This window comes from Triturus cristatus, chromosome 4_2, assembly GCF_964204655.1.
Source record: "Triturus cristatus chromosome 4_2, aTriCri1.1, whole genome shotgun sequence".
NCBI lineage: Eukaryota > Metazoa > Chordata > Amphibia > Caudata > Salamandridae > Triturus > Triturus cristatus.
The window spans coordinates 706,025,165-706,041,967 of NC_140586.1; the positions used below are offsets into that span (position 1 = coordinate 706,025,165).

The 16,803-nt window shown below is 42.2% G+C and overlaps 1 protein-coding gene across 4 annotated transcripts in view; it reads left to right on the forward strand.

Moving 5' to 3' along the window:
* The window catches only part of SSBP3 (single stranded DNA binding protein 3), a 339,288-nt gene extending 324,608 nt beyond the window's left edge, over window positions 1-14,680 (forward strand). For all 4 annotated transcript variants that reach the window (XM_085602561.1, XM_085602562.1, XM_085602560.1 and 1 more), the window contains 3 exons: window positions 9,357-9,385; window positions 10,078-10,179; window positions 12,888-14,680. In XM_085602561.1, the coding sequence (XP_085458687.1) occupies window positions 9,357-9,385; window positions 10,078-10,179; window positions 12,888-12,917 (161 nt within the window). In that variant the 3' untranslated portion in view covers window positions 12,918-14,680. The remainder of the gene's footprint in view (window positions 1-9,356; window positions 9,386-10,077; window positions 10,180-12,887) is intronic.
* The last annotated feature ends 2,123 nt before the right edge of the window (window positions 14,681-16,803 follow it).

Below are 16,803 nucleotides of genomic sequence, written 5' to 3' on the forward strand. Positions count from 1 at the left end.
CGCATCCTTCAAAAGATCAAGAGAGGCTCCACCGTCTGGACCCAAAACGTGCGCTGTCCTTTTATTTGGACCGCGCAAAACAGTTCCGGGTGGACGACCAACTTTTTGTTGGATATGTAGGTGCTAAGAAGGGTAAAGCTGTGCACAAGCGGACCATCTCGCGATGGGTCGTGTTGTGTATTAAACTCTGCCATTCCTTGGCGAAAAAGGTCCCTCCTGTTGGGCTGAGAGCCCATTCCACCCGGGCCACAGCGGCGACAACTGCCCTGGGACGGGGAGTCCCCTTGCAGGACAATTGTCAGGCGGCGACGTGGGCTTCACTGCACACGTTCGCCAAGCACTATTGCCTGGACAGCCAAGTCCGGAGAGATGGCCGCTTTGGCCGTTCTGTTCTCCAGGACTTTCTGGTGTGATCTTGGTTCGCAGACCCACCCCCGGGGTTGGTATTGCTGGGGTATCTATTCTAAGGTGAGGAATCTAACGTGTTTCTTTCAGATGAGCAAGTTACTTACCTTCGTTAACGATGTATCTGAAACATTAGTTAGTTAGATTCCTCACCGACCCACCCAGCCTCCCCGTTCTGCGAACCGACATCTAGGGTTAAGGTTCTCCCTTTCAGGGCCCTAGATTTTTTGGCACCAGTGTCGGTCTCTTGCATGGCTCAGCGTTCCTGGCGTGGAAAGCTATGTATAAGAACTGACGTCAGCGCGCGAGGGTGGCGTCTAAGTACTCCGACGTCATTCCGGCGCACGACGCCGACGACGGACGCGGAGCCGCAGACGACGCCTACCGACGCGCAAGGCGTATTGCTCCAAAAATCTTTCCAGATCCAGCCTGACGCCTGGGGATATTCTAAGGTGAGGAATCTAACTAACTAATGTTTCTTACAGATACATCGTTACCGAAGGTAAGTAACTTGTTCTTCTCTCTCTAAGTGATGGATAACAAATGGAAAGCGATCTGAGTGGGCGTTGAGTTTTGTATTATAAGTCGCTTTTTAAAGAACCTTCTCCTCTTTGGGGACAAGAACATCGATGCCACAGCATCGCAATTTATCACTATTTGAAATTATTAAATAGGAAATCATCTTAGAACCAAACGTCACTCTAGCTCCCCAGTAAGTATTGTGTTTTTTAACTTGAAGCAGGGCAAGATCACTAGTCTGGATCATTTGGAGGTCAGGAATTTCAGCAAAACAGCCCAATAGGAAACACCTATTTATATCCAGTTCATGTTCAAAAATGAAAGAAAAGTCTTAAGGAAAGAGGTACAGATGGGAGATGGCTAGCTTGGCAGTCTCCCTCAGGTGCAGTTCCAATAGGGTTGTAGATAGCATTACTGCCTAAAGAGGAGGAAAAAAATGCAGCATTGGGCTTCAAGTTTCGCTGTGTCACTAATGCAGAGCTTATATCTGGGGGGTTAGCTTCTTGTGTAATCGAGAGTGACGCACAAGAGTTACTTAATGGGGATCGAGAACCCATTGGGATAGCTTTAACTTGTCCTTCGTTCCTCTTTATATCAGTCGAGTCAAGATTCAAAGTTGAATTCAAATTGGGGTCAAAGCGCAGTCGTTTTGCTCTTTTTTTTGTTTATTCTTCAAAGTTCAGAGTTGCTTACAGATTTCTCCATTAGGGCCAAAATGGACGACAGGACTCTTCCCAGGCAAAGCAATATTTTTACCTCTGGATCACTATTTAGTAGGTGAGGGCTTAAGGACAAGTCTGGGGTGACACACCCTTGAATTTAATATATATGTTCCACTAGGTGTACTACTAAAGATCTGCATCTTAATGGTGGAACCACGGGGAAAGTCCTATGAGTTTAAAAGGTGAAATATTAGTGTGTGACTTATGAGACTGAAGGACCTTTGGAATAGGATTCAGATTGATATTAATATTGATATCTGGGAGAGAAAAGTCTTCCATCGGAGGGCTTTCCTCTTTGAGTTCTGAGCTTAATTCAATCACAGACCGAATCACCCTGTTTCCGGGAGAGTGAATGGTAAGATTTGCCAGCGAAGGGGCTTCCACACTGAATTCAGGGCTTAATTCAACCACAGGCCGAGTCACTCTGATTCCAGGAGAATAAACGGTAGGTGTTGGCAGAAGTGACTTTTCTGTTTCCGCCTCAGTTTTTCCAGGAAGAGATTCAGGCTTATTCTCCAACATCGTCACTTTATTTATCCTTGTCTCTTTTTTTTTTTTTTTTTAGAAGAAGATGGAAATGGTGTTAAATCCTTTTAGCGTGTTTATCCGTATCGATTTGTTCCTTAGGGGATTGGCTTAGTTTTTTTTTGCAAGCTCTTATATAGACCAATTTTCCTGAATGCATTTTTTTTCCAAGTCCTAACTCACCTGGGTCTCAGTCTTGTTCTTAAGGGAGGGCAAGAGAGTCGGAGGTAGAAACTCACCAGGCCTACAGGAAGCCGCACCCAGACCCAGCTGGGCCGCTACAGCGACAGGCCAAGAGTCTCACTTAGCGATGATATCTACTGGCACCACACTTAAGACTCCCTTTATCCCTTATGCATCTCCTGAGGACTGCGTTCTCATAGACCGGACCTCTTAGTCAGAGAGAGAAACTTCACGTCTTCTCCTCCCTCCTTGGGTCTTAATTCCAGAGGGAACCGGGGAGACACGCTTCAACAATTTCCTAAACCGTTTGTGCCTTTTACAGAAATAGGTGCTGGCTGGGGCTTAGCTAGTTTTAAAGCTGTCTGCTTTGTGCCTGGTGCCTGCTAAATGTTGTTAATTTTTAAGGGGAGGGGCACCTCACGCTTGACTCTGTGTAAGTTCAACTTGTTGCCCAAAAAACAAACCAGCCCAGGCGCTCTCCAGTCCGCTCTGCTCCATGCTGTTTTCCACAGTCCCTGCAGGCTGCTAGTTGAGAACTAAGGCAAATGGCACTGATCACCGTTTTGTGCTGTCAACCGTCCACCAATCTATCTGGTCAGGACCTGGGTCCCAAATGGCTGAAAAGTGGGGCTCGCGCCGAACCTGCCTTGGCTCAATCCTGCCACACTTCCCTAGTCCTGCAGCCGGAACCACACGGCACTCTAAGGGGAGTAGGCACCGCAAGCCGCACCCGGTCCTAGCCGGACTGCCTCTGCGGACCACCTGGGGCACCCTCTCCGGCTCAGTAGCCAAGTACTGCTTTTGCACTCGCAACGATGACGAGCTGACCTGGAGGTGTGGGGTGTTAAGGACCCCACCAGGAGCCTGCACCGGGTCGATAGCTCGGGGGTTCCAGTCTCAGACGCAGTCTCACAGCTCCAGTCTCGGACGCAGCTTGCAACTCACACCTCCTGTCTCACATGACTCGTTCGTCGTTTCCGGTTCCTCAATCCTCACATACTCAAAGCTGGACACTACATCTAAAATTGTGTCTCCCACTAGCATCCTCCTCTTACAGAATTTCAACATCTGACTGGTGAAGATCCTGCATTTGGCCTTAGAGCTATTGAGCTCCAACCCCCGCTCCACACAAAACAATTGGATGGAGTCCAGACGTTGTTGCAAACCTTGCAGTGATTTAGAGATTAACAAGGTGTCGTCAGCAAAAAGAAGAGCGGGAACTCTCCGACTTCCTATCTTGGGTGCATCACACCCACCTCGTATCTAGTGTACCAATCACACCATTTATATTAAGCGTGAAGAGAGTGGGAGCCAAAACACACCCCTGTCTGAAATGGAAATTCTGATCCACAGTGCTCACATTTTTCTAAAACCTGCCTGCCAATCAGAGAGTATATTCTCATCCCTGATCCACTCCTGTGTATGTACCGAAATCTTTTTACAAAATATTTTTTGTAGGGAGTCAATCAGGCTTATGGGTCTATAATTTGCCGGATTTGCCCTGTACCCCTTTTATAGATTGTAATAATTTACGCTAGTTTCCAGGATGGAGGAATCTCCATGCCAGCTAGAATTGTGTTGGGGAACAAATTAATGTATGGCCCCCAAATTTCTGGGCATTCTCTATAAATCATTTGGCAGTCTATCTTGTCCCGGGCACAATCTAGAATACAAGAATTGATAGATGTTAATGTCTCACTGAGTGAAAAATTAAGATCGACACCCTTGCTTATAGAAATAACATGAGTACCTTCTGTGCCATTCTCAGCGTTAATGCATCTGTGGGAATAGAGCTGTTCAAAATGAGCCACCCAGTCTTACAACTGGATGCAACATTTGAGGGTTTGGTTATGACCATTGAGACATCCAGACGCTGTCTTCCAAAATGACTTACTGTCTTTGTTACAAAGTGCTTTGTGCAGGTTGACCCATAAGGTACTCTCCCATTCTCTTTTAGCTCTATTTATCACTTGATGGTACAGCTTTCTTTTCTTAGCTATATCTGGTTGAATTTTGGTCTTAACAGCCACAATGAGTTCACATTTGACTTGCCTACATTCACCATTTTTCCACTTGTCAGGTTTGGGGATAGTATTCCGCCTATGTTTACCTAATGTATCTCTGGTATGGGCTATTAACTTTTAATGGAGGATAGCAAAGTTCTCAATTCTAGAGGCAATCGAGATAGGGACTGGTGAGTGGCAATAACACTATTCTTGATCACTTCTAATCCCTCAGGGTTTTTCATCACACAATCTCACCTGATTGTTTTAGAATTGTTGGCATACAAGAGAGAACCCATATCTTTGTTGCAATACAGTACCTGGGCTCAGGGTACTTCGTCCCATAGCAGCATACAGAGTGCATTGTGTTCACAATCCAAGCGCTTGATCACATCCATATCCACAATTGCCGGCCAAAGTTTTAGGTCAGCCAGAAAGTAATCAATTCTACTACTATAGCCTACCCTATTAAAGGTCACTTTACCATGTCGGTCGTACTGACCTCTACCATTAGTATCCCTCTGATCGTAATTTAGTGTCATGGCCAATATTTGAACCGCCTTCATTGTCCACCTAACTGTGAGTAGATCAAATAAGGGAATACCCCATTGGCTGTCTTGTTTCTGGTTAAGTCAAGAAGAGAAACAGCCAGCGGTTCAAAGGTGGCATTTAGATCCCCAGCCACCAAGAGCCTATCTTTGTCCGGGCTCTACAGAAGTGCTTGCGCCAAGACACTACTTACCTTTGTCTCCTTACAGCTGATATACTGTATTGTAAATGCATTTATATAGCGCTTACTACCCCTGACGAGGCATCTAAGCGCTTTTTCGGCGGGTAGCACGCTACTCCGTCACCCATAAAGGATTAGTGGTGAACTAGTGTAGTGAAATATGAAAGTAATTTGAGTGGTGGATGTTAGTCAGTTATTTCGATTCAGAAGGATAGTGAAAGGATAGAAGAGGGAAAATGGATTGTCTTTATATAGCGCTTTTTACCCCTGGTAGGGTGTTGAAGCTCTTTTTCGGCAAGTAGCATGCTACTCCTGAACCCATAAAGGATTAGTGGTTAATTAGTACAGTGAAATATCAAAGTAATTTGAGTGGTGGGTATGTTAGTGTTTTGAATTGAGAAGGATAGTGGAGGGATAGAAGAGGGAAGGATTTAGACAATTTTTTGTTGTTTGTTTTGGAGGTCCTAGCAGAAGGAGGAGGCTTGGGATGAGTAAAAGGAACTCTGGTCCAAATTAATAAAGTACACACGAAATAAAGAGCTATCAAATGTAATACACATTAGGAGGAAGTTGTTTTGGCACAATACAGTTGTTTAAAAGCATGTTTCCAACAATTTGAGAGAACTAGAACAATATACCAGTGACCTGCACCAATCCCTAATCGCAGAAACTGACACAGAAAAATCACACTTAATAAAACACTTGTCCACATACCTGGTGTTGGCTGTGCTCTGCAAGGACACTCTTGGTCACTGTGTCCCAGATTTTAATGCTCCTATCGTCAGAGCTGCTGGCGCACAGATGGCTCTGGCCAGGATAGTGACAGAAGGTGAAACCAGACACCCTGTCTGTATGTATATCTATATATATCTATCTCCAGTCCCGACCGTCAGCAGCGTTTCGACTGCAAACCACCTTGCTCACAACATCTGGCGCCAGTGTAGTAAGTCATTTTATGCTTCATCATTCTCCTTGGTTGTCACAGCAACAGATAAAGGATAAGTGGGTAAAAAATACGAAAATAAGTTAACAAAATATAAACTACCAATACCAGACTTATCATCAGTCAAAAATATAGTGCGTAAAAATGGTACTTGAAGTGTTGATCTGCGAGGGCCGCAAGAAAGTACAATTGTTGCACTTGAAGAGAAAGAGGAAAAATACTACCCAAATGCCTGAATAGAGTAGTCTCTCTGAGGGATGTACAGACGCGCATCAGTGCCCTGTTGTCTCCACAAAAGTGTTGAGGGTTAAGTCATAGTATTTGATAATACAGACAGGTTGATCATTACGCTAAGGAAAGTTACATGTAAAATACGTGTTATGAAGTCATCTTTGTGCTAAATGGGTTAATTAGTAATTCCGCCCAAGTGGGCCTGCTCAAGTCAGACATGGTTAACTTCCAGAATTCAAAATAGGTAGACACAGTGTAAAGCCATCATATGCCCTTACATTTTATACTCTTCATCTGTACAGCCAAACCACTATTCTGCTATACCCAAAAGATAAATAAAACCAAAATGTAAATAGAGTGTGAAACCCTGTGAATAAAATTAATCTGAACACCCTGGTTAGGAGAGTGATAGGGAGCTAGAGGTGAACGTATAGTGCTTCATCTTAATTTAACCCCTGTGGGATCTTGGAGTTCAACAGGAGTATGTACCTGGAGTCTAACCGCCTGAGTAAGAGCTGTCTGTTGCTGCCCTTAGGGCTCTTGGGACAGTGTCGATGACAAAATAGGTTTGATCCATCGCATTGCCCCCATGGCATTGATTAATGTGTCTATATACATATATGTATACCCCTTGCAGATTAACTTGCATTCACATAGAGAGATGTATACCCACTTTTCTGGGCAAGGGCTAGGCACCATGTCTCTTGGAAGAGACAGATATCAAATGTTTCAATGAAAACACCCCAATCATCCGCCTCCAGTAGCTTGGTTAATCCTGCTACCTTCCTTGACAATATTTTAATGTGGAAATCTTGGAGCTTTAAAATCCCATTTAAGAGCGGGGAGTCTAATTCCCCTATGGTGCTACCCCCAATGCTAGCATACTCTCTGAAAGCAAGATCTGATCCATCAATCTATCTCCTGTACTTCGTACGTGTGTCCCCCTATCCAGATGTAGTGGATTGATCAGTGTTTGAGCTGTTAGAGGATGGATCAGCTCTTCCTCCACAAGAGCCCTAACAGACTTACAGCAGAAGGGTGACTTAGGCTGCCGTCAGTGCGAGACTGCAGTTGACCCACTGTTGACTGCCTCCTTCCCAATCTTGACCCTTGTGAGACCCAACTCTCAACATAGCGGGGTCACAAAATTTGATTTGGATCTGTGTGTTTGCATTGGAGATGCTACGTGCTTCGACTGCCATAAGACCTTCTACCAAATCATTATCAACAAAGGTGATATGCAGTTTATCATAAGTGATCAGTGGTACACAACCTTTCTACCCCAATAATATCACTCCTGATTAGTGCATAACGTTGTCTTGTTGTTCTAAACCAGTATATTACCTTGTTAATTAGGGAGTCTGAAACTTCTCTGACCTCAGAGGCTGGCTTAGGAACACCTGTTCCTAAGCTAGCCTAGGAATATCATAGCTGACTGACCCTCTTGGCCAACACCTCCTTACTAAGGTAGAACTCTGAGTGCAGACACATGGTGAGGGCTGCTGCCACCAGGCAACTGTAAAGGGTTCCCATGAAAGTGGACTAGACCAGGGATGAAAAGATTGTGGCCAACCATTCCTATCTGCCGAACACACCCTTTTCCGAACTAGAGCTGGCTGCAGATCAGTAGTATTGATCTGTTCCTGGGGAACATCTGGACTGGGGCATGGATTATTGGGCATCCTAGTATTTACTATGAACCCCCTCACTCCCGAGCCCCTAAAGGGATGGACGTCTGGTCCGCTATTTTTTTCCTTCAAGACTCTTAACCGTCTCCTTTTATAATCACATACACCACGCATGCGCCCGACTACAAAATGATGCTGGCATTTAAAAAAAAAGAAAAATAGCACACATCTAAAAGCGTTTTTTGTTGTTTTTTTGTAAATTGAAAGCAACACTGTGCAGGGTGGATGGATTGGATGCAAATGCAACACGGACGGACGAAAAAGCAGTAGGGGACAGGAATGATGGGAAAACAACACGGAGGGAGCAGTTGGGAGAGGGAAGCGATGGGGAAAAGCACACAGACAAGCTCAACAGGGAGGGGGCAGGTAAAGGAGAGCAACACAGGGAGCGAAGTACCCAAGGGTAACAGCTCTAAAACACACTCGCTCGCATGGGGTACTGTACACAAAAGAAAACCGAAAAGGTAGCGCTTGGAAAGCAAGCAATGGAAGCAGAGATGCCAGCCTATCAAATAATGGTAAAGAGGCAATGATCCAAGGGAGAAATTAAGAGAAGATTGACAAGCTGGGACCCAAATCAACAAATACATTAAAGTGACAAGGAAAACCAGCCAATGGTAGGCAATGGGTGGGCTCGAAGCCCTTTTATGTTAATTGTAGTCAACAATATGCCTTGCATCAGGCAGCATGTGTGCTGTATATTAGGCTCCTGCTAAAAATAACATAGTACTGGAACCAAGTACTCGATAGCGGAATAATGCTCAGCACATGAAACTAGAAGCACTCCAAGTTGCAAGCTATTGTACCAGCTAGGTAACTTGTTTCAGCTCCTCTATTCATAGAAGAGCAGGTGTGTAAAGGAGACTTTCAGGCTCATTTTTCAGTGAGAACTGATATTACTTTGTCAAGTGAAAGGAAAATCTGGGTGAAACAAAGTTAAACAATCAGAACTTGAAAGCCCATGCGATGAAATATTGTGCTAATTTATTTAGGGGTATATCTCTACTTCAAATTTTGATTTTGTGTTCTTCAAGAAAAATAAACAGAACGAATGATGTGTCTGCAAAATTGTGATGTACTCAGCGATGTTTAGTTGGCACACTATCGCATGTGATTAGGTAGATTTAGTTGAACTTAAGGATGGAAATGTCACTGTTTAAAAGTAGAAACAAGATCTTAGTGGCCTCTAATATATGGGCAGCCTACATGCTGGTTTTCCAGCGGGTGCTTATAGGATGCAATGTAATGTTTATTTTTTTAAGTTTGATCCACCAGCATGAAAACTATATATAAACCCCTCTTTAGAGTGAATAATGTAAGGAATGTATTTGGACCTACCTTTAAATTTAGGCAAGTTTTAATAAGTAACACTTGTCTTGGGCTGAAAGTTATTCTCTTTTCTTCTAGGGTCCGGCGACATAGATGGACTTTCAAAAGTAAGTTGTAGTTACTGCATTAAAATGTCATCCTGGAGTGTACACACAGGTCATAGTTAGTACATTGAGCCCTTTACTTCAGGAAAGAGGTTTCAGCACTCTGTGTGTGGTGAACTGTTGTCATAGGCAATAGATACTGCAGAATTTCCATGCTAAGTTTAAAAGGGTTTACGCAGCAGACTGGAGATTGTTTTACATGTGCGTACTTGTAGTATATAAAGGGTATAGAATATGGTATGTCGAAAATAAATTCAATTTGTGACCGCTTTTAAAAGCACTACATTAAAAGAATAGTATTATTAAAAAACGATTTAGCATTTCATATTAATAATGTCTTTCTTATTAGAAAATTGGAATTTTGGGAGCTCTGTTGAAGTCAGTACAGTGTTTCAGAACCAATATTGGCCAGCATAGATGTTTTGCTCCCTCATTCCAATGATTCTCTTTCTTACTATAACTTTTGTTAAATGTCCCCCATCTCCTTATAGGCCCACACCTATAACTTGGGATGAGGGTATTTAACAACTGGTATAGGCACTGGCTGCAATGCTGTAACTGTAAATAACAATTGAAGGAAGGACTGACGTCAAACCAACGCTTCTAAAAGCATACACTAGAAGGCAGTTGAGCCATGTACTCCAAGAGATGACAAGCCTGTGGTTGCAACCCTAACATGATTTCTTTATTTGCAGAACTCTCCAAACAACATAAGTGGTATTAGCAATCCTCCAGGAACACCAAGAGATGACGGGGAACTAGGGGGAAACTTCCTCCATTCTTTTCAGAATGAAAACGTGAGTCTCATGGAACTTGCTTGCATTCCTTGCTTTTCGAATGTATCTAGTAACAACTTAGACTGAACGTAGATTGAATAGAAATGGAAGCTTCTATTTGGCTTCTGGGCTCTGCAAGGACTATTGCAGAATACAGAGTCTTAAATGTGTTCTTTAGGTGAAATTACAATCTTTCCTATGATTTTTAGACTCTTCTCCCATCATATCATGATGAAATGATTTCTGCTTTCTCCTCAATCCCTCAGATTACCACCTTGCTTTCACACTATTTGCAAAATGGTCACTGTATTCTGCGATAGTGTGTTTCAAGTTTTGATTTTTTTTGTATTGATGTATGTTTAGTGCGTTTCAAAACAGTCTGAATTTGACCATGTGGGATAATGTTAGTGGTTCTTACACATCCAAGCAAGTAAGCTACGTGACTCAAAACCGAGGGGTAGATTTTCGAAAGCCAGCCATGGATTACTATCTGAGGCATGTGTCTGGATGACATTGCAACTGTAATTATTCGAAGTGCTGCGCAAAAGTATTCTATGTTCTTCAGTGACTGAGAGGAGCCTACCGGTCACGTGTACTTTACCATAATGTGAATATGGAGACAAAGATGATATGGGGCATAAAATGAGGTGCTACTTAAACAGTACTTTGCAATCCAATGTATTTCTCGGAAGCCACAATATTAAATCTATAACTCTCTAGTCAGAACATTGAATACTGTGTAAAAAGGCTTTGGGATCCTGCACCGCTAGCAGTATGCTATACAGTACCACAACACCACTGTTTCTGCTGTTTCACTGTAAAAGGACAACACAAAAATGTCCCTTTCCAAGAAACTTAATTTTGGGCAAAATTCTCCATATCGGATATGGAAAATTGTGCCTAAAATTAAGTTCCTTGGAAAGGGACATTTTGTGTTTTCCTACATTGCTACCCTGTCCCTTTTCCGAGAATCGGGGTAGCTCCCTTCCTTTTTGCAATTCACTGTAAAAGGACGTCAGCACACTGCTTGTTCCTCCTCTGTGCCCTTATGTTTTCGACAAAGCATGCCCCTCTTTGTGGGTGTGGTATAGAGGGTGAACCTTTTATACTGGTCCCAGTGGTGCAGACAGTAGATGTTTTGCTCAATTAAGTGTTAAACATATTTGGAATGCCACAGTGACATACTTCAAGAGGAGCTTAACGTGCCTCCATTTCTGCTATCAGACTAATGACACCAAATAAATGTGTGACCTCCCTGGACTAAGGCTGCTTACCAGGAGGTGTGGGTCTATGGGGTTTCATGAAAACGGGCATGTTGTGCCACTCATGGCAGAGGAATTTAGACAGTGTTTGGTTTGCTTTTATCCTACATACCCATCTTTAAAAAAAAAGTTCTCATTGGAATTCAGAGGCATACATTTCTAGAGACCAGGTCGGAACTAACTCAAACCTACTATAAAGTTCCACTCATTGTCTCTTAAACATGCAGTTATACAAAAGCACAGCCCTGAGTCGTACAAGAACAGGGTACATCCTCAGCTCTTGCAACATCCTTCCTTTCTGTAGGATATACATTGGTATTTTTCTTTCAGCCCTCCAAAAACCTGTTTCGTCTAGTGGTTAACAGCCAAGGCACTGCTGCTCTAGGCTCCCACATGCACCCTCACCTACCTGCTGGGATATCCTGTAAATAATGCAGTTAAAGAGATGTCAGCTTTGAGTGGGTCCTAGTCTTCTCTCTGGGGACCTTGACATAGTAAATTACATACTTCATTATGCCCTGTATTCTACCAGCATAAACTGTGCTCAGTTCACACCATGGTATTGGGCTTGGTCTCTGTCCTGATGTCACCTGATTATCCTATACTGAAAGCAACACAAATTTTTTGAAAAGCATCTGCTTCGTTTGTATGATGACTGAGAAAGTGATTTTTTGTGGTCCTGGGAGTGGTCAGCTAGTGCAATAAAAGCGTCATTAATAGATCGTGTTTTTAAACTATACCGAAGGAACAGAAATAAACCAGATGGGTTTGCCTTTTAGTCGGAAACGTGAGCCACCCTTTTATAGATTGTGTTAATTTGGAGTAGTAGGGCTTGAGAATTACGGTGGAGGATGTGTACATTTAGCCCATATCAGAATTCCAACACATCCCACTTCACACAAAGAGAAATGATAATTGATCAAGTTGAGTTTTGAATAGCTTTTACAATTTCTAGTCGTATTATAAGAGTCAAAATATGCCTCCAAACCCATGGTCCTACATGCCACCAACTCTTCATCAACATTCATCGCTGAGAAAAGTTTGAACCAAAGCCAGTAGATACCCTGATATTATCAAGTTTGGTTTGTTGACCTCTTCTAAGTACTGCTATGTTAGTACAAGAGTTTGCTTAGGGACTATCATAGTCTTGGCCTTTTTAAAACACCCCTTTCACTGTTCTAGTTACCATTATGTATGCATCACCCCCCTTTCTTTTGGCTAGATTCGCACTATAGAAATACCATAGACTTACTTGCACTATAAACTAAAAGTAACTGCCTGTCAGTTTAGATGTTAGATTTATTTAATTATGTGCTAGCATTTGTCATTTGAAGACTGGATCTATATTTGTATTAACTTTTCCCAGTTGGTGTTGGGCATGCAATTCTCGCCTATTTTTATTTCACATTGTCGCTTATAATTTTACTGTGGTTCTTACCAGCTATGTTCTGTATGGCTCTCTTTCAGTACTCTCCCAGCATGACGATGAGCGTGTGATTTCCCCTCCTATTCTTCAGGAAAAGAAAGCGTCAGCTGCCAACTCCCAAGATTAAGGAATTTATGCAAGAAGAAGCTATGTGTATGGGCAAGGAGACAGAGGGGAAAGCACCTCGGTTTTAGTTTCATGCAATAAAAAGGTTGAACTTTTTATTCCATAAAACATGAAGGACAACAAGACAAAAAATTCAAGACCTGATCGATCCTTCTTCTGGAAGGATTTCTGTATGTACATGACACTTTTTTCTTTTTTTTTTGGAAACAAATGGAAGCCTCTGGCACCCAAATCAACCTCCTGGTTTTGTCCTTTTAAACTTGTTGTATGTTTGTGCTGTGCTACGCAAGGAAGCTAGGCTAGAGACCCAAAAAGCTCCTGTTGTCTCTGTTGTAGCAATTTTTTTCTTTTTAAGAAACTGGACATTTACAGTTGGTGGCTTTCTTCCCGAAGAACGTCTTTTCTTTTTGCAGCACAGCATAGCACGTCCTCCCTCATCCAGCTACAAAGCATGCTTTGCGGAGGGATTGTTCTTGGACTGAGCAGTTCGCCACCCCTCTATGAAAACCCCTACACTATACTTTTAATGCGGCCAGGGTCCCATGTAGGATTGTATCCTCAAGAATTTGTTGCGATCCTGTTGTTCGTAACCCTGGCATGGGTGCGCACTTGGCTAGGCACACACTGCACCCCTCCCCTGCTTCATGTTCACCTGTTGGTGCAAGGAGACATCATTTCGTGATGTAGAAATGACAGCTTTCGTTTATATCCAGGAACAGAACGAACGATAAGAGGCCATTCTGACCTGAGACTTTGAAACTGTGATCTCTTCAAGCCAATATCTTGTTCTAAAAGATGCGATCGTATCAGGGCTTCCGCTGTAATGTGCTTGGGAACTGGATTAAGATATATATATCTATTTTTTTTTAATTTTGACATAATTAAGAAACGTGTACTTGCTGTACGGCAGGCTCACTGTGTGAAAACAAATCACCTCCTTTTACATGTTAGAGGCGACAAAGGAAAAAGAACTGCAGCACGTGTAAAGTCGATAGCAAATACATTGGGGCTTTGTACATTACACTACCCCCATTGCTGGTCTCTGTTTTATCACTTTCCACTTCTGAACCATGTATGCCCTGTATTGTAAAATATTATCTGCCTGGACATACCTTTGTGCGGACTTCTTGAGAACATTGTAACTGTTTCTGTGTTTTCTTATCTTGTAGTCTGGTTCTAAATGAGAGGAAAAAAAGTAATTATCATACGTTGTAGTTTGTGTTCGATATTTGTTGATAATGTTTTCCTAAAGGGTTGTCTTTTTCTGCACCCCTTCATGAGATGTTTTTTTTGATGGGAACATTGGCTTGGTATTACACTGATTGCAAGACATGAGATGTTGATAGACTTTTTTTGGGTGTAATATGACTTTTTTATCAATATTAATATTATTATTTGCCTTTTATTAGGCATTTCAATTGTGCTTTATCTGTAGAAAGTTGCCGGGGAGGGGTGGGCGGGGGTAAAAGTGTGTCAATCTCATAGCTGCATTCAGATGAATATTAAAATTCTGAAATAAAAATGAGAATTTGTTGTATTACTCTATGCCCTGAATTTTCACGACAGGCTAGTAAACTGAAGTTGTCAGGCTGGTCGCTTATTTTAACATGGAACGCTAAATTATTGCCTTTATCCGTCTAGGATGGTTTTAAATTAAAGTTTTTTTTTCTCTCCCTCCAAGCCGTAATAAATATAAACTTAAACAGTTGGTTTGTTTTTTCTGCTTTTTTTGTCATATTCTTGGTTATGGGGAAACACAACCAAAAGGTTTAGATGACCGTATTGGCAGCTCTTTCTGAGATACTACCAGATTTCATTGGGCGAATTAAAAATCCATATTCAGTCTTGTGCTGCCCGGGTATTTTGCTATTTACTGAGTTTTTATTCACATCTGGTAGATCTCTCTCATCTTTCAGGCTCTGCAGTCCTAGCCTAGGATCCTGAGCAGAAGAGAACATCTGGTCCTTCCTTGTACCCTGCCTTGGAATATGTAGTTGACTGGGTCGGTTTGGAGATTTGCAATCATACCTGCCAAAGACATGGCAGCGAATGTGTGGGATGCCCTTAGTCAGACCACAAAACAGTACACATGTACAGTTTTATATCCGTAGGTCTTTATTATGCAGTACCTGAGTGCAAATGCATGCTATTTATATCATGATTACAGCAAGAATGGTTTTGTATCATGATTACAGCAAGAATGGTTTTTCAGCATGAATCTTTTCTGGATTCACATACTATGCATTATTCCGCCATCTAGTTGTTGGGTTTGGGACTCTGTTCTTGTATATTAGTCCTTCTTCTCTTTTCTTTAAAAAAATATTTTTTTATTGTTGGGCGTCGACTGTACCCACCATCTGGTGCCTACTCCAACCTCTCCTGATGTCAGTCGCCCCTCCCCGGATATGAAGAGAACAGTAAGAAAGTTATAGTTCCAGTAATGCGTCTCAACATTGAAAGAACTGTGCTGTGGTCAGGGGTCGCTGAATTTACTTTATGATTTCCTTTTGTTACATGTGTAATTCTCATGAGAATTATTGGGGTGGATATCATATGGGTAGTGTCTGATGCTTTGCAGAAACACCTGCTGTCTGATCCAGGTCTTGAAGTAAGTAGTTTGAGTTGTGCGGCATAAAAATAGCCAGGGAAGAGTTGTGTGGCAAGATGTAGAGAATCCCTCCCTAACTGGCAGCTACATATAAGTCTAGCTTCAGACTCTACTTTCAATTCCAGTACTAGACATTCCATCATACCGCATTCCATAATCAACATGATTCAACCACTGCAAATCTAAATATGGTACTTCGGCCCCTTGCCCCCCAAACAAAACAGCCAACAGAACAAGGCAAAGAGGAAACAAAAGACCTTCAAAACAAAGAGACGGCTGCTGGGATAACACAAACTATTCAAATCTCCACAGTATCCACGAATTGCTCCTGTTATAGGGCTGTGGAAGATCTGCTTACCCAAGGGGTAGGGAAGCTTCAAAAATCTACTTTTCCTTTATAATGTCATGTAATAAGGTGACAAATTATGACTGCCTCTCTGCTTATATAAGGTCTCATATTAGATCGGGGCTTGTATTCCAACAAGGCCTTGATTTTACCATCTTGCTGCAAATCTACCGAAAGGGGGTTGGACAATTTCATAGATAAGAAGATACTGTGGTGTTTGCCTAAGCTGAATGTGTTATGTTGAAATGCCGTTTGGGAAGTGCAATGGGGAGTGTTGGAATGGAAGGTGAAATCACAGGCTGGACTTGTATGTAGCTGTCCGTTAGGAAGAACTTCCTCATACCAACCTCTTCTCCATTGATCATTTTAACTTCAAATAAGAATAAACCTCTTACTTTGAATCCAAATCTGTCAGCAGTATTTTCTTTGATTCATCACTGGTGATGAAAATGGTTTGTAGCAATAGTTCATCCAACGCTCTTTGATCAGAGGGTGATAGGAACATTTTCTTAACTGCAAGACCAGAATTCTTTACCTTGAAAAAGGTTCTCCAGCAGTCATTGGCTAACTGTTTAACCCAACTAGAAAAGTTCAAATTCATTTGCAATGAGGTTATATAGTTGGGTCAGACGAATTCCAAAGAAGGTATCAAATTCAAACTGTGTAATCTCAAAGACAACCGGAAATCTCCTGACCCAGCTTCCAAGGAACAACTGATGTCCTTTTTAGAACTCAAATGTTTATGCTAAATGTGTTGAACACTATTATTCCCGTGTAAAACTATGAAGATTGTTACTTTAAAAGAATGTTCTATTTTGGATGTTGAACAAAAGATGTGGTAAATTGCTCAAGCAAGACATAGTGCATGCACCGTGTT